This window comes from Numida meleagris, chromosome Z, assembly GCF_002078875.1.
Source record: "Numida meleagris isolate 19003 breed g44 Domestic line chromosome Z, NumMel1.0, whole genome shotgun sequence".
NCBI classification, from domain to species: domain Eukaryota; kingdom Metazoa; phylum Chordata; class Aves; order Galliformes; family Numididae; genus Numida; species Numida meleagris.
The window spans coordinates 7698683-7720839 of NC_034438.1; the positions used below are offsets into that span (position 1 = coordinate 7698683).

At 41.0% G+C, this 22157-nt stretch overlaps 1 protein-coding gene across 2 annotated transcripts in view; it reads right to left on the reverse strand.

The window, feature by feature from the left end:
• DCAF12 (DDB1 and CUL4 associated factor 12) overlaps positions 1–22030 on the reverse strand; it is a 35650-nt gene extending 13620 nt beyond the window's left edge. Inside the window, exons 1-7 of one of the 2 annotated variants that reach the window (XM_021380347.1) lie at positions 21765–22030; positions 20791–21045; positions 11273–11479; positions 9946–10006; positions 3328–3521; positions 2201–2266; positions 1382–1544 (exon numbers count right to left, since the gene is read on the reverse strand). In XM_021380347.1, coding sequence (XP_021236022.1) covers positions 1382–1544; positions 2201–2266; positions 3328–3521; positions 9946–10006; positions 11273–11479; positions 20791–21045; positions 21765–21845 — 1027 coding nt within the window. In that variant the 5' untranslated portion in view covers positions 21846–22030. Of the gene's footprint in view, positions 1–1381; positions 1545–2200; positions 2267–3327; positions 3522–9945; positions 10007–11272; positions 11480–20790; positions 21046–21398; positions 21548–21764 lie in introns of those variants that run through there. The other variant, XM_021380348.1, reaches the window with a different exon arrangement.

Consider the following 22157-nt stretch of genomic DNA (forward strand, 5'->3'; position numbering starts at 1 on the left):
GAAGCAAAATGTGTTCTTAAAAGTTCCTTACTTCTTAGATGACATATGGCTTAGCTCAAGCATGTCCAACCCATGCAGCCCATCCCAGGCCATCCTGCAGCTGCCCCCTGCCATCATGGCCACGTCCCTGCCTCACCAAGCAGCCAGGCCTAGCCTTGAGTGCACGCCCATCACTAAGCAACCAAACACCAGTGCACAACTGGCACTGACTGGACTGAAACTGAGACATGGAGAGGGTGTAGAGTAGTGCTAACTCAGGTTATGGCAAATAACTTTACGCTTTTTGATACTGGCTAAACGCAGACCTGCAAACAGCAAAAAATATGCACACCCCTTTACCAAAATTTATTAAGACATATCTTACGAGAGAAAAACATTCCTCACTCTACAGTCACACCTTACTCATGTTGTTGTCCCAAAAGCAGACTTGTGTGCAGTAAGTCAATCATCATACTTACAGGAAAGACACTGCTTATTTACTTGAGGATTGTGCAAGCCTGGGTGCTCAGTGTTTTCCCACAGATCAAGCACACACACAAAACTATCAACACAATATTTATACACAAAAGTTACAAAGATAGTAATTTTCCAGTTGACTCTTCTCACAATTACTGCTAAGTAACTTCCATACAGTTATATGGATTCATGGACCTTGGGTATTCTTGCCAAGCTGGCAACATCCCCAAAGCATTCTGATTAATTTTCCCCTAAAGACCTACTGCCTCTGGGAAGTCCCTGGTTAGGGAAACTAAGTATCTATTCCTCTGATACCTAATACAATGGTAGCTCAGTTTGTTTAGAATTAGCCTTCAACGGCATCATTGCTTTTTGGCAGTGAACATTTGTGAGCAACTACTTTCAAGGATGAAATACAGGAAGAGTAAAATTTCATCAAAAATCGGATTAACACCTTGAGAACTCACAAATTATCACACCCACTTCCACTGAACCAGACTGATGCATTAGTTTCACAAAAACAAGATGAAGTATCCCACTAGTTGTATGTTTTTGTTGCTCTTTTTATGTCTTAATTAGAAGACATTTAAAAATAAGTTATGTTACTTATATACATTAACTACAATATATATCTTACAGATAGACCAAGAGAATTCATCTTCACTCAGTCCAGTCCAGATAAGCCAAAAGGCTGGACTCCCATGGTTTAGCTTATCATAACAGATCATCTGATTTCAGAGTTGTTTTTAGCTTGGTTTTCCTCAAACAGTAGTGGCATGAAAGCAAAATTTACATCTACTGTTAATTAAATAATCACATGAAAACCCTATTTGTTTAAAAAAAACCAAGAACTTATCTTACTGCAGTCTTAAGTTGCTACTTCTGCAAGCAAACAGCTTAAAGCACCCTTTGATAAGTTTCTTACCACTGCCTCGTTCTTTGGAACAGACAGATTTAACATTGTGAGAAGGCTGCCTCGGATCCAGAAAGGAGACATGTGCCTGTGATCCTACTGCATACACTGACCACTCCTGACCGTAAGCCAAACACACGTTCTCCCTGCAGTATGGCAATTTCGTGGAGAGTAACTGGAAACAAAGAAGAAAAAAATGTCAACTCTTTACAATAAGAGAGCAAGAAATTAACAGAAAACATCTGTAAGCTATGCTCAAGGAAATAGCAGCACAAAAACTACAGTTAAAAAGTTCAGCACGAAAACAGAATTTAAGAGAAATGCAACAACTTGACTTCCATGAAAGAGATAGTATGCCTTACCTGAATCAGTCTGAGATGCTAAAGGCTGAGCTTCAGAATTTGCAAGAACAAAGGACATTTTAGCAAATGGTTTTGCATTTTTCTCTGCTGCTGCTATTGCTTCAGCAGATACACAGATGCATCTGTCCCCTGCTGAAAAGGCTTACCTTATATACGAACAGAAATATGTCTTATTTTAATCTATAATCACACTTCAGCATGTTTAGCTTCCTTTACAAACAGTGGTAAACAAGTACTCACTCTCTGTGCAATAGTGCACTCAATTCTTGCAGAACCAGCAGAAGGTTAAGAGCAGCACGTTTAACTCCTGAAGCTTTATTTTTGAGAGGGGTTCATTCTATTTTATTACAAATCTTTTCACTATTTTACACACACTGCTCTCTTCGAGCATTTAAAGCAGATGAAAAACAGCAAGCAGCAGTAACTGCTAGACCATTTTCAAAAAGTAACACCAAAGCAGAAAAGGTACCTTCGACAATGTGTGCTCAGCTTTCCAAAGATGAAAGTACCCATCTAGGGACACAGCTCCCAGCTCCTATAAATAAACAGAGTTAATTTCTGTATTATAAATGCCCTTATAAACTTCACACTCTACTTGGCATGATAAATATTCACCTGTAATCCTGTACATGCTCTTATCAAGATGAGCTTTAATTTTATATTGAACTCGATGGAACACAAACTACAAAGGTGCTAGGTAGAATAAGAATTATTAAAACAACCAAGAATAACTTTGGAAGTATAGATCTTGTTGGATAAACAGGCAAATTATTAGACAGTATAAGCTAGAGCTGGCAGCTAGCAGCTCCCACACTGATTCTGACCCTGAAGCAATCATTTCTTTCCAGGCACTACTCTACTTGAAAAAGCTGTATGAAGTAAATCTCCATCACACAGGGGTGATTAGCATGGTGAAATAGCCAATAGGAGCACTGTGCTTCTGAGAGCATGCTCCTCATGACTTCAGAGTTCTGTTCTTTGAGGGCAGAAATAAAAGAAGGGAAGGAAGAGCCACTACTCTTACTTGCTTCAGTACAATCCATCTCTAGTGGTAACAAAAGATCAGTACTGGGGAGGTTAACATTTACTGTTTGTCAATTGCCAATAAAACAACACCAACGCAAATACTGGTGCCTGTCCCTTCTGTCAACCACCCCACTTGCTGAACAATCCAGTAACAATTCAGGCATCAAATCAGGAACTGAATATCAGCTGGTCTTCAAGAAAGGTGAAGGAAAGCAACATGAGCACTCGAGTAGGATTCAGGCTAGCTACAACAGATGTTTTTAGTACTTTTTCTGCTTCTTGTAAGCACTCCCCCTTACTCTCTTTAGGGTACAAATCTAATCTCAGACTCACAGCAAAACTGTTCCTTCTTAAGAAGTACACAAGTCTCTTCACTTGGGGGGGTTAAAAACAGACATAGCAAATGAAGATAACTGTCTCATACAGGAAAGACACAAACGGATCATGGAAAAAGTGTATTACATTGCCTCTCCAGCACACGTGGGTTTAGATCACTTGATTTAGATAACGTTTTTCTAGTACGTCTGGACAATTTTAGGACTTTCCAGCTGTCCTGAGTATCTTACTGACCTTGTTTTTATTGTTGAAAGCCAGCGCTCGAACTTTGCAGTTGTCAGGATTGGTGTTCTCCTTAGGGATATCCTTCAGAGCCCTGTGTGTAATGTGGGCATAGACAGGAACTTGAGACAAGTTGTGCCTGGCGTCACTTTTGGACAGCACATCCTCTGTGACTTCCCAGAGACCCATTGAACCATCCCGAGAACCTGAATAAACAGCAACAGCATTCCATATATACAGAGAGACAGATATAAATATACGCATATAAATACATCACATATATTATATTATATATATACAATATAAATATATATAATACATATATTTAATGGGGGAAATATATATATTATTTATTCTATATGTATAATTATATATAAATAATTCCTCCTTTAAAAATAAACTGTAATAAACAATAGCGTCTGAAAGTTGTGAAGAAATCTACTGCTATTCGTTTGACTTAACTGAACATATTGTTGGGTGTCATTAATTAGGATTAACAACACGATCTTCCTGAGCTATCAAGTTATAATATTGTGACCTCACTGTGAAGTGTTTCTTCTTTTCCATAACTTTTTCCTAAGTACTGAATCTATTTTCAAACAGACCACGATGCATAAAAAAAACAACTTGTACAATCACCATTACTGATTCACAAGTGGAATAAACTCTGACATGACTGAATTGTCAACACATTTAGCTCAGTTTACTAAGGCCAAGTCTGCTAATCCAATACAAAAAGCCTCCAAGAAAATGTAGTTCGGTTTATGCCAATTTTGGATTCTTTGACTTCTCTCATTAAACTGAAGTGTATGTATACACATGCATGCTTGTGAACGAAAAAGAAACAGCTATTTTAAGTAATAACTTTACTGTAAAACAGATTTGATGCAAACAGTACAAGTTACTTTGCTTAAATCTGTGCAATGTCTTCTTTAAAGAACATAAGGAACTGAAGCTGAACAAGCAAGAAGTTGTATTTTTCTAAGGAATCTGGAAATACTAAGCCAAAACGCGAATCAAAAATAGGTGAAGAAAGCTGAGCCTCTTCGGTTAATAGATCAACGAAGATTTAATCCAAGGCCTTATCTTATGCCCTTCTCTTCTGACATTTATATAATTCCATCTAAGTCAGCCCTGACAGATTTGACTCAAAACTCAGCTTCTTCCTTTCACAATATGGAAACCACATCCCTTCTCTCACAAGGAAAGCTGAAGTTACATTTCCACATCTTGAAGATTTCTAGAAAAGACTGAACATCTTCATCAGCCCGTTAAATTTACAGACTTCAGTACTTCATAAGGAGCAAGCTGCAAAGACAAGTAAGTAAAACATCTTCTTGCAGTAGTGTATACCACTACATCTTGTTGCAATACTGCATAGATGGCTTTGCCCCTTGGCAGATGAATTCAGTCATTTGCCACTATCACCCACTAGACAGACAGAAAAAGAACTTCCAATGGCACTGGAAAGCAGCAGGTAGCAACTGACAAAACATCCTGCCACTCAATATACATGCTGACTGTTTTCTAATAGCATCTAATCTTGTTATGGAGACTGAATGCTCAGCAGAAGAATTTCCAAATATCTTGACTCACTTTAGGAGGAAGCTATCCATTTTAATAGCCCTAACAGCCATAAAAAGACAATATATGTTGTTTAACTGGTTAGCCCTGAAGCCAAGAAGAGTATCATTTGTTAGCCTAGGCTCATCCTGGGAATTATTCATCCCATTCTGAAACCTTTGGCATGGAAATCTTTGTCCAGTCAGTATAGCAACTGACACATTCTCTCTGAGTCATGGCTGCTTAAAGTTGAGAACTTCCATTTTATATTTATGGAGTACTGAAATACATTGCTACATGTTTTAGAAGCAAACCCTTGTCTTGCTCTTGCTGAAATTAAGAAGTAGGAATAATCAAGCCCATGGCCCAGTTTGCTCTTTCAACAGTTCTGACAGTGGTGAGAAGATGTACTGTCAAAGCTCTAACCTCAGGCTAGAAGAAAACAGCATTTTCTGTCAGGGGAAGAAATGCTCATCTCTTGCTTTCTGTGTCATCTTACCTACTCCAAGAAACGTAACAAGAGCTTTGAAACAAGAGTTTTGTATTTAGTTTCTCAATTCAAATAAAGGTATTAGCTATCAACATCTGGAGCTTAAATATTCCTGCTTCATTGTTTCAGATATAAGCATTGTTTTAATCTTACAGATTGAAATAAGTGTCAGAGGTTAGTTGTCTTTGTTTCCTGCCAGTGAGATCAGTGAAGTTCTCAAGAATTGAATTCAGCATTCAAACTTGCTACTTGCTTTTGACATGTTTTCCCTTGGTGCCTCTCATCTGGTGGCTAGACCCAATATCCTGCTAGAAGTTTCATACAAGAGAGAACATGGCACTTTTTTTACTCACACCTCCACTCAACAGTAACGGCACTATTTCACATGCTGTGCCTCACTGTGTCCTTATCTCACCACTGAAAAACTGTAATAATCTCTGCTGTTTTCCTCAGATCTACTAGCTGACTCGCAATTATTTATGTAATATAGATTTTTAAATTGGCATTGCACAAGGATTGACATTAATAAATTCAAAATCAAATTCCAGGATTAGCTTTTTTTCCTCTAAAAAAGAAAATCCCAACCAAATTAACAACTAATGTATTTGATTTTTATATGGGACAGTTACAATATTCCATCATCTCAGTTTCACAACCACATGAAACATAATATGCTGTCAGCACAGAAAGACAGCAAACTGGGATATTGGTACTGTTGCCTTTACCCAAGTAATTCTTTATGAAATTATGCTGGTTATCCAACAAGTTTTTAAAAAGTCACTAACTGACCTTTTCCATTATTGGTTTCTATATTAACTGCAGGCATGTAGCACATATCATCTGCTGGAAAAGTAGCATGGCGAGCTGTAGGCAATCCAAGAGGTTCCTGGAATGCACTGAGGACAACTTCCAGGACCTGTTGTTCACCAATGCAAATGAACTGATTGGTGACATCAGGATTGGAGGCTGCCTGGGCTGTAGTGACCATGCTATGGTTGAGCTCATGCTCTGGAGGGATATGATGCAGGTAAAGAGTAAAGTTAGGACACTAAATTTTAGGAAAGCTAACTTCCAGCTCTTCAGGGACTTATTCAACAAAACACCCTGGGAAACTGTCCTCATCAGTAAAGGTGCAGAGCAGAGCTGGCAGATGCTTAAGGAAGCTTTCCTCAGGGTGCAAGAGCTTTCCATCCCCAGGTGTAGCAAGTCAGGAAAAGAAGACAAGAGACCAGTGTGGCTGAACTGGGACCTGCTGGTCAAACTGAAGAGCAAGAAGACAATGCATAGGCAATGGAAACAGGGACAGGTACTATGGGAAGAGTATAAGGAAGCTGCTAGGCTGTGTAGGGATGAGGACAGGAAAGCCAAGGCCCAGCTTGAACTGAACATGGCAAGGGATGCCAAGAACAAGAAAGGCTTCTACAGGTACCTCAGTGACAAAAGGAAAGTCAGGAAGGCGTACTCCCCTGAGGGAGTGACAAAGGCAAGCGGGTTACAACAGACAAGAAGGCAGCTGAGGTACTTAACTTTTTTTGCCTCAGTCTTCTCTGTTAACTGCTTGCCACAGAGCCCCCCAATGTTTGGTCTAGCAGGCAGCGACTGAGGAATCAACATCTCTTCCACTGTAAGCAAAGATCAGGTTTGTGACCACCTGAGGAACCTGAACATCCACAAGTCTATGGATCCCAATAAGATGCATCCTGGAGTCCTCAGGGAACCGGCTGATGTAGTCACCAAGACACTCTCAATGATATTTGAAAAGTCGTAGCAATCAGGTGAAGTCCCTGGTCTCTGGCAAAATGGCAACAGCACACCCATTTTTAAGCAGGGTAAAAAGAATGACTCTGAGATCTACCAGCGTGTCAGTCTCACCTCTGTGCCTGGAAATATCATGGAGCAGATCCTCCTGGAAGCTATGCTAAGGCACATGGAAGACGGGGAAGTCATACGGGAGAACCAGCATGGCTTCACCAAGGGCAAATCCTGCTTGACCAACTTAGCAGCCACCTATGATGGTGCATCAATGACCAAGAGAAGAGTTGTTGATATCTACCTGGACTTCAGTAAGACCCTGGACACAGTACACAACATCGTTTCCTCCAAACTGGAAAGATACGGATTTGATGGCGTTCAGTGGACAAAGAACCAGATGCAGGATTGAGTCCAGAGAGTGGTGGTCAATGGCTCCACATCTGGATGGAGATCAGTGATGAGTGATGTCCTCCAGGGCTCAGTGCTGGGACCTATACTCTTTAATATCTTCATCAATGACATTGACAGTGGGGTCAAGTGCACCTTCAGCAAGTTCGCTGATGGCACCAAGCTGTGGGGTGGGGTCAACATGCCCAAGGGGCAGGATACCATCCAGAGAGACCTAGACAGGCTGAGCAGTGCACCCAGGTGAACCTCCTGAGGTTCAACAAATCCAAGTGCAAGGTGTTGCACCTGGGTCATGGCAACCCCCACTGCCAGTACGAGCTGGGGGATGTAGGGATAGAGCACAGCCCTGCCAAAAAGGACCTGGGGGTACTGGTGGAACTGGTGGATGGCAGCTGGGCATGAGCCAGCAGTGTGCCCTCGCAGCCCAGCCAGCCAGCCGGATCCTGGGCTGCATCCAAAGCGGCGCGGCCAGCAGGGCCAGGGAGGGGATCCTGCCCCTCTGCTCTGCGCTGTGAGACCTCACGTGGAGCACTGCGTCCAGAGGTGGAGTGCTCGGCACAGGAGAGAACTGGGCCTGTTGGAGTGCATTCAGAGGGGGGCAAAAAAATGATCCAAGGGATGGAACACCTCTCCTATGATGACAGGCTGAAAGAGCTGGGGCTTTTCAGCCTGGAGAAGAAGACTCCAGGGAGACTGTGAGCAGCCTTTCAGTATCCAAAGGGGAGCTACAGGAAAGAAGGGAACAGACTCTTTAGCAGAGTCTGTCGTGACAGAACAAGGGGAAATGGTTTCAAACTTAAAGAGGGGAGACATGTTGGATATAAAGAAAAAGTCTTTTACAGTGAGAGTGGTGAGGCACTGGAACAAGTTGCCCAGAGATGTGGATGATGTCCCATCTTTGGAGGCCCTGGGCAATCTGATCTAGCTGTGCATGTCCCTGTTCACTGCAGAGGAGTTGGGAGTAGATGACCTTTAAAGGTCCCTTCCAGATATAAAGATTCTATGATTTTATACACAGGCTTAACTAATAACAAACTGATAATACAAACTGAGTTTTCATTAAAAAGAGTCGTCATAGGATTTCAGGAAAACAATATTGCTCTGCTGTATTCCAAAGTCATTTACTCATAACTAACACCCCCTCTTGAAATTCTATCTCATGCAGAATCCTTCCTTTAAGTCACTGTTTAGAAACCTTCTCATGACAACATCTATTGAAAAGACAGTAAATTCCTTCTGTTTCCAGAAAAATCATATCTAGGTTGGGGACCTATGTATACAACAAAGCTAAGCACGGTACTAAAAATCAAGAATAGTTCAAATAACCAAAGTAGTTCCAAATGGCTTCAAATGCAGCAGTATTCAAAACAGATCCAACTGACTTCTTAGAAAAAGAATTTAAGATACTAAAAAGCCATAAGAAAATTGAATATTATTTAGAGCTCAAAAATGGGAAATTGAAAGTTCTTAACTGAAGGTGTGAAGTGTAACAGGTTCTTTGAAATTTTGCTTCTCATCCCCATGATAACTTTTATGTAAAGTCCTACAGAGCTCTACTTACAATACCATGTATGCGGCAAGAAAAGCATTTATGTGAACTGGGTTTAAAGTCACTTTCTGGATCAGTGTGACACATTTAAGAAAATGGGTTACTGATTACAGTGCATTGCTCAACACACCTGGGTTCAGGCAAGCCCAAGACTTAATTTGTCTAATCATAAGCTCCATTCAGACATAGAAAGAGATGGAATGCAGATCGTGGATGGGCTGAAACCTCTTTTGAGAGGCTTCCTTTCTTTTACTAAGAGAAGCCAAAGTTGTCACACTGCTAGTCAACTCAACTGATATGGTCAACTCAGTGACTCTGAACTGCTAGTCACAGAGAAAATTATCCTGCCCTCAAAGTAGGTTCCATATAGACCCACTCTATACCTCAGGCCTAATCAAGCCCAAAACCCAGTGTGGAATTTTCACATAAAACATCAAGAACACTAGCATGTGCTTCTTTCTCAGGTAGACACTGTGGATGAAGAACCACAAGGTCAGCACCAAAAGGAGCCAAAGGGGGGAGTCTTGCTGCAGCAGGACTGTCCTGTTTTGGCTACAGATTGTGAAGCCTGTAGCCTCATAACGTTTCAGCACAGAGTATTGAAGGCCACAGTACTCAGAATGAGACCCTTTGCCTCATTAACCACGAAATTCATGTTAAATTTAACAACAGTGAGTATGACAATGAGCTCTTTCCTCCTCCTTCTGCAATTGCTGGAAATCAAACAGAAGCACTCGGAACAGGAATACTGCCAGATGATTGCCACTGTTACAAGTGTTCTTGTGCATTGTTAAAGGCATTTCCTTAAGGCTTGTACTAATGCAGTACACCAGTATAATAAGGTATTGATAGAAAAAAATGACTTTACCAGAAACAGCCATAGTATCACTGATCCATGCAATTGAAAATATCCAGTCCTTATGTCCATCCTGAAAGGAAAAAAAACATCAGTCTTGCTGTGCCCCTATATTCTCAAGCAGTCTCTCAAAACAGAGAAGTATTCTTCACTTTCCAGTTTAGTACAAGCACAAAAAAAAAAGACAGACCTACATTAAAAATATTATATAGGTAAAATTCCAATATCAAGCTGGAGCAGCTTACATATCCAGCAGTAATTTTAAATGTATTTTATTTTGATTAAGCTAAACATACAATTAACAGTTAGAGAGCAAGTAAGTGACAGAAAAATGGGCCTCAGACCAAAGCCAAACTGATCTCAAATCTAAGTACTTAAGATTTCCCATTTCAAAAGCAGTGTTCTTTACTTCCGCAAAACAGACATACACTTCCTCAAACACATATCCCTACTACAAATAGTAACTAAAACATTAGGTTTACAATACATGAATAATTTTTCAAGACTATTAATTCAAGAATCTTTTATTTAATTTGTAAAGAAACCTGAGGGAGGAAAAGTCTCTAAACCTCCAGTTCTGTTTGAAAAGCTTCAAAGTCACAGGAGCATGCAAGTGAATAGCAAGTCATAAAAGTCCTCATAGCCAGCTGCAGGAAGACTTCACTATGCGCTATTGCTGAAACTCTGACCTCTGCTGTTGTCATTAACGTCTTCATGAAGTCCTTATTCAAAAGGAATGAGAAATGAGAGAAGGACTTACAGGACATCACTGCACTCATTTCAGCCTTTTTCTTTTTAAGACTGGCTATTTTAAAAAAGCATGATGACATTTCCGAAATAGATTCTGGTACAGCTTACATCAAAGTGCCATAAGCCACAGAGTTAGAATTAATCCTCAAAGCCAAATTCTGCCTCTAGAATAATGCATATGTAAGCTGCATTGGAAAAGGAAAAACCTGAACAATGTGCATCATCTTTTCAATTTCAAGAGCTTTTTCACTAAGTTTTGTGCCTCAGTTTCAATCTTCATCATCACAATTAGACTGACACTCAGGATTTTGTTACACTTTCAATGATTAAAAATAATGTGAAGTGGACCCAAATGGGGGCAAGAAAAAGGAAATCAGACCTCTCTCACAGGTTTATGTCCACACTCATATTTAAGACACTTTGTCAAAAAAAAAAAAAAAGGAGACTTAATCAGAAATGTTTCAAAGCTTTCAAAAATGCAGGAATTCTTCACTCCTCTGAAGTCTCAGCCTTGCTCTGACCTTAGGCACTTCAAAGCAGTAATTCTTACAAGCAACAGGATAAACTTTCCCCAAATACTCCCACTTACATCTCCCACACAGACAGGATCAAGTGTAGGCAGACGATAAATTGCAAGACTGTTGGGGTTGTCTCCACCTGTAGCCAGAAGGGTTCTTGAGGGGTTGAGCTCAATTGCATGAATCCCACAGCCTTGCTGGTTCACCATGCCAGGCTCACGGTCTTTCAGAATAGGAATCTTGGTAATTTGACCAGTCTGGACATCTACCACAAATAACTGGAAAAAAGCATATATAAGTAACCATTAAACAAAAATCAGAAAAATGAAGTGTTCAAAGAGATTCGGTTTTGAATTACTCTTTTTTTTTTCCCTCCCCAGACTGAAATCCACAAATGCTGCAAGTATGGCTGAAAAAAAAAGTGTAAATTGTTTCTTAAAACAAATAAAACCCACTGTAATTAAGCTGTTTTATTTCAATGATACTATTTGGTTTGCAGAGCAATGGAATAGAAACAAGAGAAATTTTACATAGGAGGCTTCTCATTTAATCAAACCTTTAAATGTAAAATGTATCACCCTGTTCAACACTTTCAGAAAACAAAAGTTGTTTTCAAGTTTCTCTTAACACCAGTGAGAAAAATAGACCCATCCCAAAACAGCAAGTAAGCCCAAGGGCACTTAGAACACATCTCTGGCTGCACAGATAAGGACACATAGTACTGCCAATGTGAACACACCTAAATGGGTATCTAGCTATGTTCATCACCCTGCAAAAATAGAAGTTGTATGTCTGTATCACTGTTCCTTTGGCAGAAAAAAAAACAGTTAAGAAGTCTTACAAGCCTTCACACATCACTGTACACTGAGTTACACCAGTTCAAACATACAACTACAGTAAAGTTTACTTGTAGTTTACTATAATGGTAAGCTATAGTTTAAACTACAATTACACCAAAGTGTGGTTTACGTTGTCTGACAAAGTCTATCTTCATTTGTATCTTCATTTCTTTCATTCATTTCACAAGTTTTCAGAGTGCAGCTGCACTAACAGACAAATTGATATAACTGAAAAGACCACGTAGCACAGGCCAACAATCTTCAGTTTCCAGGAGAAAAATGTGCCAGATGAGCAGTCTACAAATGCTTAGCTAATGACAGTAGGCAACTTCTTTCAAGAATGTTTTCTGTCAACAGATTTTCTGTCATTAGAGATGCCACATGTGGAGTGCTGTGCCCAGTTCTGGGCTCCCCAGTTCAAGCAAGACAGGGAACTACTGCAGAGAGTCCAGCGGAGGGCCACAGAGATGGCTGTGAGCCTGGAGCATCTCCTGCATGAGGAACAGCTGAAGGAGTTGGGACTGTTCAGCCTGGAGAAGAAGAGGGGACTGAGAGGGGATCCTACCAACACCTAAAATACCTAAAGCATGGGAGTCAAGTGAATGGGACTGGGCTGTTTTTGGTGGTATCCAGCAACAAGACAAAGGGGGAATGGGCACAAATTTGAACACAGGAAGTTCAGTATGAACATGTCAAAAAAATTCTTTACTTCGAAGGTGACAGAGCATGGGAACAGGCTGCCCAGAGTCTCCATCTATGGAGGTACTCAGAGCCCACTCAGATGCTTTCCTCTACAACCTACTGTAGGGAACCTGCTTTAGAAGGGGGTTGGACATTATGATCTCCAGAGGTCCCTCTCAACCCCTATCAATCTGTGATAGTGAGGCAACACGGATGACAAACAAGGAAATAGAATATCACAGAGTGTACCCAGCTCCAAGAAAAGTGATGAATAATCACAAACCAGGATTAAAGTAGAATTTTGTCCCCTCACCTACACCACTTCCAGGAGAATAGTTTATACATCTAAGTTCTTCTATGGTGAACTCAGGACTGTAGATCTGTTCTTTAATAAGCATCAGAATTTAAATAAAACTTAGTAGCATATCCATTACTTTTTTATAAACTGAGCTATGAATAATCACGTCAAATCAAAATCTGTTCAAGTATTGTATGTTATTCATTCTGTAGAAAAAGCTTCCATCTATATATATCACTGTTTGTGTGTTGTATGTGGACTTATACACCAACTTCAACCCACAGCTCACTCTCCTTTGTAGTCAGCAGTCTTGCACAAAGAGATCATGGCTCCTACAGTGGCTGAATTTTCACCTTCAGTTCTTTATTTTGCATGCAGATGCAGGGGGTGAGGGAACAGCTGAAGGGCAGCTGAGCAGGAAGAGGGGAGGGGGGCACCTCTAATTCCCCTCAGTGCAGTAGAGTGTCCAAACCAGCTGATGAACGCTCAACACATGCAGCAGCCTTAACTTCATAAATGAAAATTAGTTGTCCTGTTCCTGCAGTGCATGCATTTATTTCTTCTCTTCTCATCTTCTTTCTTTCTTCAATATTTCCCTTCAACAGAAGATCTCAATTCTTTCCCCTGCCCTCCTTGAACACTTCCAGCTGTCATCACAGGTCCTAAAGCTGGCACCAGAAGTGCTCATTAGGAAAACACATCTGTATTTCAGGATGCCCACAGATTCAGAAAAATCATGCTTCAGCAGTTAGAGATGCACAGTTCAAATGGCTTCTCAATAGATAGGAGGACTGAAATTAAACACCTTCCATGTTCTCCAGCCTGACACCCCTGTCACACATCCGTGCCTGACACTAGGTTAATAAATAAAAATACCTACACCAATGTGAACTTCCTTTAATAAAGCTAAACTGTAAACTTATCAAGAAGCCAAAGAACTTGAAACATACAATGCTGAAGTATCACAGACCCTCAAACTAATGAGGAGGTTGAAAATCCAGAATTTTCCTGTAACAAGACATCCTTACAGGTAACAGCACACCTTCTTGCAGTGCTTTTATCTGCCCCTACCCTTCACCCTAATCCATCATCAGGCCTTGAATTGTTCTTCTGTTTTCTCACTTTTCTCATTCCAATTGCACAGTATTACCTTAACCAGAGCTGCAAGTGTTTGTAGAGCAATGATGTTAATACAGTAAAGGGACAGGCTCTGTAGTTTCAGCCGTGTAGTTTGAAGCAGGAACTACTGCACATAGGAAGAAACTGAACACAATGCAGGCAGACTACAATCACAATCCAGGAATAAAATAAGCAAGTACTACCTGCTTGCAATATGACAATTGCATCACCTGGGACAGGGCAGGAAGACAGAAGCTCACACTTGCAAGTAGAACCATGGAATGCCAAGAAATCCTCCCTGTAAATACAGCACACAGAAGCCAGACAGCTGTTCCTAGCATTTCTGCCTTTTGGGCTTTAAAACGGTCTAACAAGATAGGCATCCAGCTACGAATGCTGACTACTGAACACTATTTAATGAGTTTTAAAGACACTACAGTAAATAAAGTGTAAAATATCTGACTGTTCATGGACAAGTTCAGCTAGAACTCCAGCATGTAGTTAAACAAATCTGAAGAAAACAGAATTTACCCTACTTTTTCCAAGCAAACTGGTACTGTTGCTACTGCTGAAATAGGTACAACTGAAAATAGCTTCCAAGCAGTTTGGTCTCATAAGGACTCTTGACACAGACGTGATAGCTGCATTAAGCTGTATTATCCATTTTTTTCCTCTCTACTAAGTGGGAATACAAATTTTTTCAGCTACTTGTTGTATAGAAGCTAAAAGCCAGTCACAGAAAAAAAAAAACTTTTACTGGATGCAGTAAACACATAGAAAACAAACAGTAAGCTGTTTGCCCCTTGAATTTAAGTTCTACACATCATTTGGTTCCTCCCAGTAGTAAAATGTATGCATGTCAGTCATTAGAATGCCAAATAACTTGACTCTCAGGACTTCAAGCAAGGATTGCTTTGGACATCTGCCCAAAGTCCAAGCACCATACTTCATTTGTGAGAAACAAAGCAGATCCAGCTATCTCATTCTCTGCATGACAATACTGTTCTAACAAGGATACAAGCTGAGCAATATGACAGACAAATCCATCTTTTTTTTTTTTTTTAATATTCATAAGGACATCCTGCAACAGTGCTGTGTCACTCAAGGACCAGAGCAGACTGATATAGCTATGTTTTTAGGATCTGGCTTTACTTTTCACACTCAATGAAATTACTAACTGCATGCCTATTTTTTTTTAATATATTTTGTATTGCAGAACAGCAAGTAGTTCTATTAGCAAGTAGCTCCTATATGTTTTCTAACAGGCTGTCCCCTTGTCATACCATTCACAGTATTTCACTTCATTAATGAAGGAACTTAATTGATCGACTTGCTAAAAGTAAAAGACTGTAACAGGCAATCAAGTATCAGAAGACCTCATTCTGAACTGCAAAATCCACCCTCTGGGCATCACTTTGTCAGAAGCCTACTTTCATTTTTTGACTTGCCTTTAAGGAACAACAGTTTAAGAGGGCAAGGGAAAGAAAAGATACATATTGAGTAAATATAACTGCCCTTCCCACAAGCCTTTAACCAAAAGGATTTGTCCAAGAGAAGTATCAGGTAATACTTCTGCCCATGCCCTTTTAACACTACATCTGATCTAGCCATTACTTCAGGGAGCATTCTGGTCACATTTATCTTAGTGAGAAAATTGAAACTTTGAAAAGCCTCATCTTCATATGTAGAGCATGATAAAAAAATCTGACCAAAGAAATGCATTTTTCAAGGCAGCACGTAAAGAACAGGTAGTGTCCTCTGCTGCTGGACCTGCGCAAAGAACAGCAGATGTGTAATCAACTGAAAATTAGGGCTACCTGTTCAAACCACCCTGAACAAAACCAAAGCATGTCACCCGCAGCTACAGTAAGTTGTTATTTCAGAAACAGGATAGACCCAGATTCACAAGATAAGAAGAACACGCATGAAAGGGACTACTTATTCTTCATACAAAAAGTACACACGATACATTCTGTGCACCAGTTATTCACACGCTGATCTCAAATCACAGAGCATAATACATTTTTATCATTTGCATAAACGTTTGAAAAAACTCCAAATAAACACACTGCCTTGCTAAAAAGAGTCATTAATAGAATAAATTGGGATGGAGTTTCACAATTGGCTCAAGCCAATCTGTGGGAATCCACATGCATCTTCTTCACATACGTACGCTGTCTCACCACCTTTGTGACAACAACTGGTGCTCAGGTAGCTGCCAGGTCAGCCAGATCTTATCCCTCTGCCACTGGCAGAAACTAGTCCTACATAAAACTTTGTCTCAATACAAAGCAGCAAGCTGACCCAGCTGACTCCTCAGCCATGCAAACATCAGAGTCAGCAAGAATGAGCAGGTGGGAACATCCCGTTCTGAAAGGGCACGGCTAGCAACCAGCTGAACCCAATCACAACAATTTCACCCTCAGCCAAGCTGAAAAACGACATCATTATCTCTAAATTTTATTTCACTAACAAAACAACAGAAATAAGACAACACTTAGAGCGGTTACACTAACACCACTGCTGGTTACACTGAGAAGCACAGATTCTTTTCCCCCATTTCTCAGTATTGTTCTATGTTTGGATTGTAAACATTTCTATTTTTTAAGATCATAAAATGCTTGGCATAAAGCTCTTCATTTCTATGGCAATACAGATTCACTAGTATATCATGCCAAGCCTTCAAGAAACATTGAACCTTTAAAGACTAAGCACTCAAATTGGTAGAACTCCTTTCCAGCTGAGATCAGAACACACTCTAATCTTAGCACAGAACCTACTTACAGGTTGTACAATACAATCAGCACCAGCCTTACACAAGCTCCATGAAAGGATCCAGAGAGAGAAAAACAATCAAGAACATAAAGGAACTTCTCAGAAGTGAACTGCAATAAAAAAAAGTCAGCGAGTTTACACTGAATTCACATTTCCAGAGGCAGAGCAGTGCAAGCAAGCACTCCACCTGGATATGAAACTCTAAAGCCCTCACAGTTCCTGGGCACGCACTTCAATGTCACTAAATATGTTCACTGCCAAAGCCACATTTGTCAGTTTTTATTTGCATCTTGGCCTCAGTGTTTAATTTCAGGAGGCTGGCAGACAGTTAATACGCATCGACAGATGGGAAAGGATGGAGAAGCGAGAGACTTCATTCGCTAAAGGGCATCTTTGCCACCCACGTCATACCTGGCAAAGAAGCTAATGAATTCTGAAAACAGACATGGGCATTGCATGCAGCAGAGAGAAAACCAAACACTCCCAAGAGATGAGAAACAGCCTCACAAAACACTGAAACAAAGGTGAATTGAGATGTTATTTACTGGTGTCAGAGGTTTATTTACAGTGAACAAAGTACAGTGCTCAAGCAGAGTCATAAACTGTGGGAACATGACTTCTCTTTTCCTCCTGGGAGCAAGAAACAGGCAGTCTACTTGATTCCCCACAGCAGGGCCAAAACCAGTGGATACATTAACTTGCAAAGCAAGTGGAAATGGTTTTCCCCATAGACCCTCCATATTCAGAGACATAAGAACCATCAACTGTACAGTTCACCACTACAATCCCAGGACTAGAAGACTTCAACGACATGACGTGCTGAACAAACATGAGATCTCCTGAACAAACTAAAAATCTCTAAGTAGAAACAAGAGCTGGTCATTTATACGAATGCATCCAAAGCAATGTGTGAATCTACCAAGGAGAAAAAAAAGTATCGAACTTGCAAACAGAAAGTAACTCATCCAAGCCCTGGAAAAGCCACCTGAGAAATCAGAAGAGAGCAAACAGTAAGGAATTTGGGTGGTTTTGTTTCTTGTTTGTCTAAATAATTTTCTGTATTTAGGAAATGAATTTAAAGCTCTAGCGTTTTTACACACAACTTCATAATTAGTAAAAGAATCGTGATACACAAATTTAAAGGATCAAAAGACACAGCAAAATGATGATTCGTGCTTCTTTCAGAAGCTGCTTTATCCATCACCACTTCCTGAAATAATGTAAAGGGAAAAAAAAATTCAGTAAACCAGCATTCAGAGCTCTCGTTTGTCATAAGCTTTTCTCCTCCACAATCTCTTCAGTTTCTGAAAAGCCTGAGCACAACACACTAATTACAGACAGTATCTTCTGTGACTTCCTGGTACCAGCCTTCAGTAATTGAGATGCCATGATGACACATTATAAACATCTGCACTTCTCAGAGGTTTGCCTGTTTCTTCATTTGTTTTTCAGTAACTTTAAGAAGCCCATTGTATACAAGATCAAGAAGATCTTTGCAAACGAATCCCACTTCAGAAAAATCACAGGTGACTGCATTTGACTTTTTTGACACTTGAATGCTTGGATAGGTTCCATAACAAAGTATCTAGGAAAGAAAGTATGCACCTTTAGTAAACTCAAATATGTGATTTGATATGCAGTTGGCTGACCACCTGCAAGCTTTCAAGGATTCACTGGAAGTCAATAAAGTTTTTTCATACTCACAAGCATACCCAGTGATAATCTTTAGTATAAAAAGTTACCCAAAATAATAAAACAAGTTATAATTCTTATTTAAAATGAACAACTATGAGCTCTACATTCTCTTCAGCATTTAGAGTGACCAGTACTGTCAACTAACTAAAAGCAAAGCTTGTCTAATGACAAGAGTATATTTTTGTTTTGTTATTAAAATAGTGAATAACTCTGGCACATCATAGCCAAAGGCAATTTATAAATTAACTGCTAGAAGCTCCCAGTGTCACATACAAGCTTTGATTCAAGTAACTGGCTTGGTTTCTATTTTTCTGCTTAAATTACTGCTTTAATTACAAGCAATGCCAGTGTAACAAATCCCATTAAAGTTAACAAAGTTGTTACAGATTTACTCCTAACTTCAGTGTATGAGAATAAGCAAAAGAACATCTTTATTATGTTGCTTACTCAGGAGATGAGAGAGAAAATCTTATAATTAGAGTGTAGTTTAACACTCTAGCTGTTATAATGTGAACACAAAGCAACCAAACTAAAGCTATTACAGTATTCATAATTTATATATGACCTTCCATAATGACAAAGCTGACTTTTGTCATCCAGACAAAGACAATGTCCATGTGTAATCTAAGTTCAGCTGCGGAAGCATATACCTCATTGCAGCGTATGCAGTGGGAACAACAGTATGGTTGAATCCCTCTTCAGTTCTCTGATTGTTTGGTCACAAACAATTTTCTGCAAGGTTGCGTTAACAATGCACTTGTCCATTAATCTTTGCTGCAGAGGCGATAGAACTACAGAAGTTACAGAACACAGCAAAACTGTTGCAGCTATAAAACCTGCAATGATCTTGCTAGAATAAGCAAGATTTTGCAAGCTGGTGTTTTAGCAGGAGTTTGTCTTCTGTAAGCTGTTCCATGAAGGGCTGGCAGCTGATCAGATGAGGCAATGAACACACATGGAGACAGAAGGCCAAGAGATTCTGCTTCAGGATTATTCCTGTTACTACACTGTTCTGTTTATACAGCTAGGCCTTGCTTCTTAACAGCTACTGCATGAAAGTCTCCTCCTGTGCAACTATGAATAATTACAGAAAATTTGAAATGAAAAAAAAAATCGCTGCCTCTGCAAGTCAGACCACAGAGCACAGCTTCTACATAAAAAGTAATTAAAGAAACAATCACATCAATTAATACACTTGGAAGATGACGAGCTGTTTAATCTATACATTCCTTACAAAATTTGATTTGTTTCAGTAGCACTAAACAACATGCAAAGAACAAATTTTGGATTTTACACTAATTCAGTCAGAGCTCCCTATGTGAAATTGTAGCCTTAGCTGAAGAGGCCAGGCTACGAACTCCAGGAGATGCTATTAATTAATACGTATGATCTCCTCCATTTATTAAATACGTAATATCCTGTTTTAATATTCCCTTATAATGTTTAAAATCCAAATCATCACCTTAAGAGACTGAGGAGCTTTCAGTGTTTGCTAAAGCATATGAAAGTACATGAACATGAGAATACATATACTAAAGAGATCTGGAGTGGAAAAAATCATAAAGTGAACAAACAAAGGATAATCCTGAATACATGAAATTCATTTTTAAGTGCAGAACATTTCTATTTACTCTGAAAAATACTGGAAGTTTAACAGCTTCTTTTTATTTTTTTTATATTTTTATTTATTTTAGTTCTGTAGTAACTTCTTAAAGTCATCAAGACAGAATAACACATAAAACCAAAAGAGACTGAGGATCAGAAATAAAAACAGAGTTTTACCAGCATTTTCTGCCAGACATTGCATTTATTATTTAGAAATTAGAGGACAATCACTAACCTCCCCCCATTTGCAGCACAAGAAGAAAGATTCCACTCCAATGTTGCACTCCACTCAGAAGAAAAGGTTACTTACTCTGTACAGATTAGAGAGACTGTGTACAGATACAGGTCTCATAGTCCAGTTCATAGCCATATGCACAGAACAGAGCCATGTTTTCAGATGAGAATGGGCCATAGTTAAGCGTTACACATATTCATGTTTAACTGCATATGATTTTTACTCTCATTCTAGTTACCTTCCTAGTATTTTCCCTGGCAGCCTACACAGATTATGAAAGGCACCATTGGGAGGAAAAGGAATGAAAGAATGGAGGAAAGAAGCAAGAGAAGTGGCACTTACTGTGTTGCATTTTGTCCCGCACACCACTTGCCGGTGGTTCAGCCACTGGGAGGCAAACACTTTATTGAGAGTTCCAAGATGAAACTCCCTCTCCTTCAGGAGGCTGGGAAGCTGCTGCGCTGCATATCCATGCAACAGGCGGTGGTAGCTCGACTCATTCTGCATCCAGACCTCCCTGCCTTTTAGGTAATACACCAGTGACCGCTTCACTGGGGGGAGCCGCTTCCTTTTGTGCGCTGAATGATCCCATCCATACTGTGGAAAACAAACACAGAAATTAGAAAAAAAACAGCGCTCTTCTGAATTCAGATAACTCAAGTCATCCAAACTATCCACAAGAAATCATACAAGGTCAACACAGAAGTGCTAGTACAGCCTTCACTTCATAGAATTACACACATTTTGCTAAGGAAGCGGCACTGCAGCGGTGCTACAGACACTCCCCACCAGTTCAGCATCACTAAAGCACTGGATGCTAAGGGAAACACAAGAAACCTGAAAAATAAACAACATTTTAAGCAGCTGAGAGCAGCCCCAACCTCCACCCCGGCCTCAGCTCCACCGCTGTAAAGCAGAACCACACGGGGCAGGAGCCGCTCGGTACCGACCGTGGCATCCACAGCTCTCTTGCGGCCGACGCCAGGCTGCGTCCGCTGCATGGCCGCGGCCGGGGAGCTCTGCACGGGACGCGGCAGTTACGGGCACAACGGCTGAACCCAGCGGGCCGGCGGGGGTTAGGCAGGAATCTGACAGCAGCGGGTGGGCGATGCCGCCCGGCCCGGTGCCGCCGGCTGTCCTCGCAACCCCCACGGCGCACCGAGATCCCCTAAATCCCATTTCCTCTTCCTTCAGTCCCGGGCTCTGCCAGCGCGCACCGAGGCGCGACACCCGCCGCTCAGGGTTAAACCGTCCCCAGCCGGTGCCGGGACTCACCGCGCACCCCGAGCTCAGTTCACACCGCCCCCCGGGCCTACCTGCTCCCCATAGAGCCCCCCGGGCCCCGCGGCGGACGCTGCCGCCGCTTTCCGCTTCCTGCTAACTGTTTTCCTGGCCATAGTAGAAGGAAAGTGAAGAAGAGAGGCCGAGAGCCCGGTCCGGACCCCACATGGAGCAGGAGGGGCAGGCGGCCGCCAGGACACGGGGCATTAAGTGCCGGCAGCCGGGCCCGGCCGCTCTCTCCGCCGAAGGCCCCGCCGGACCGCCCTTCACGACATTTCCCCGTTTTACGACAGTCGCATCGCAGCTTTACGGCCGCCCCGTGTCCAAACACACTGAAGGCCAGCGGGCACCGCCCCTTCTGCGGTTGCCAGGCAACGTGTTCCTGGCCCGAGCGACTCCCCCTGGTGGCGGCGGAGGCTGAGCGGGGG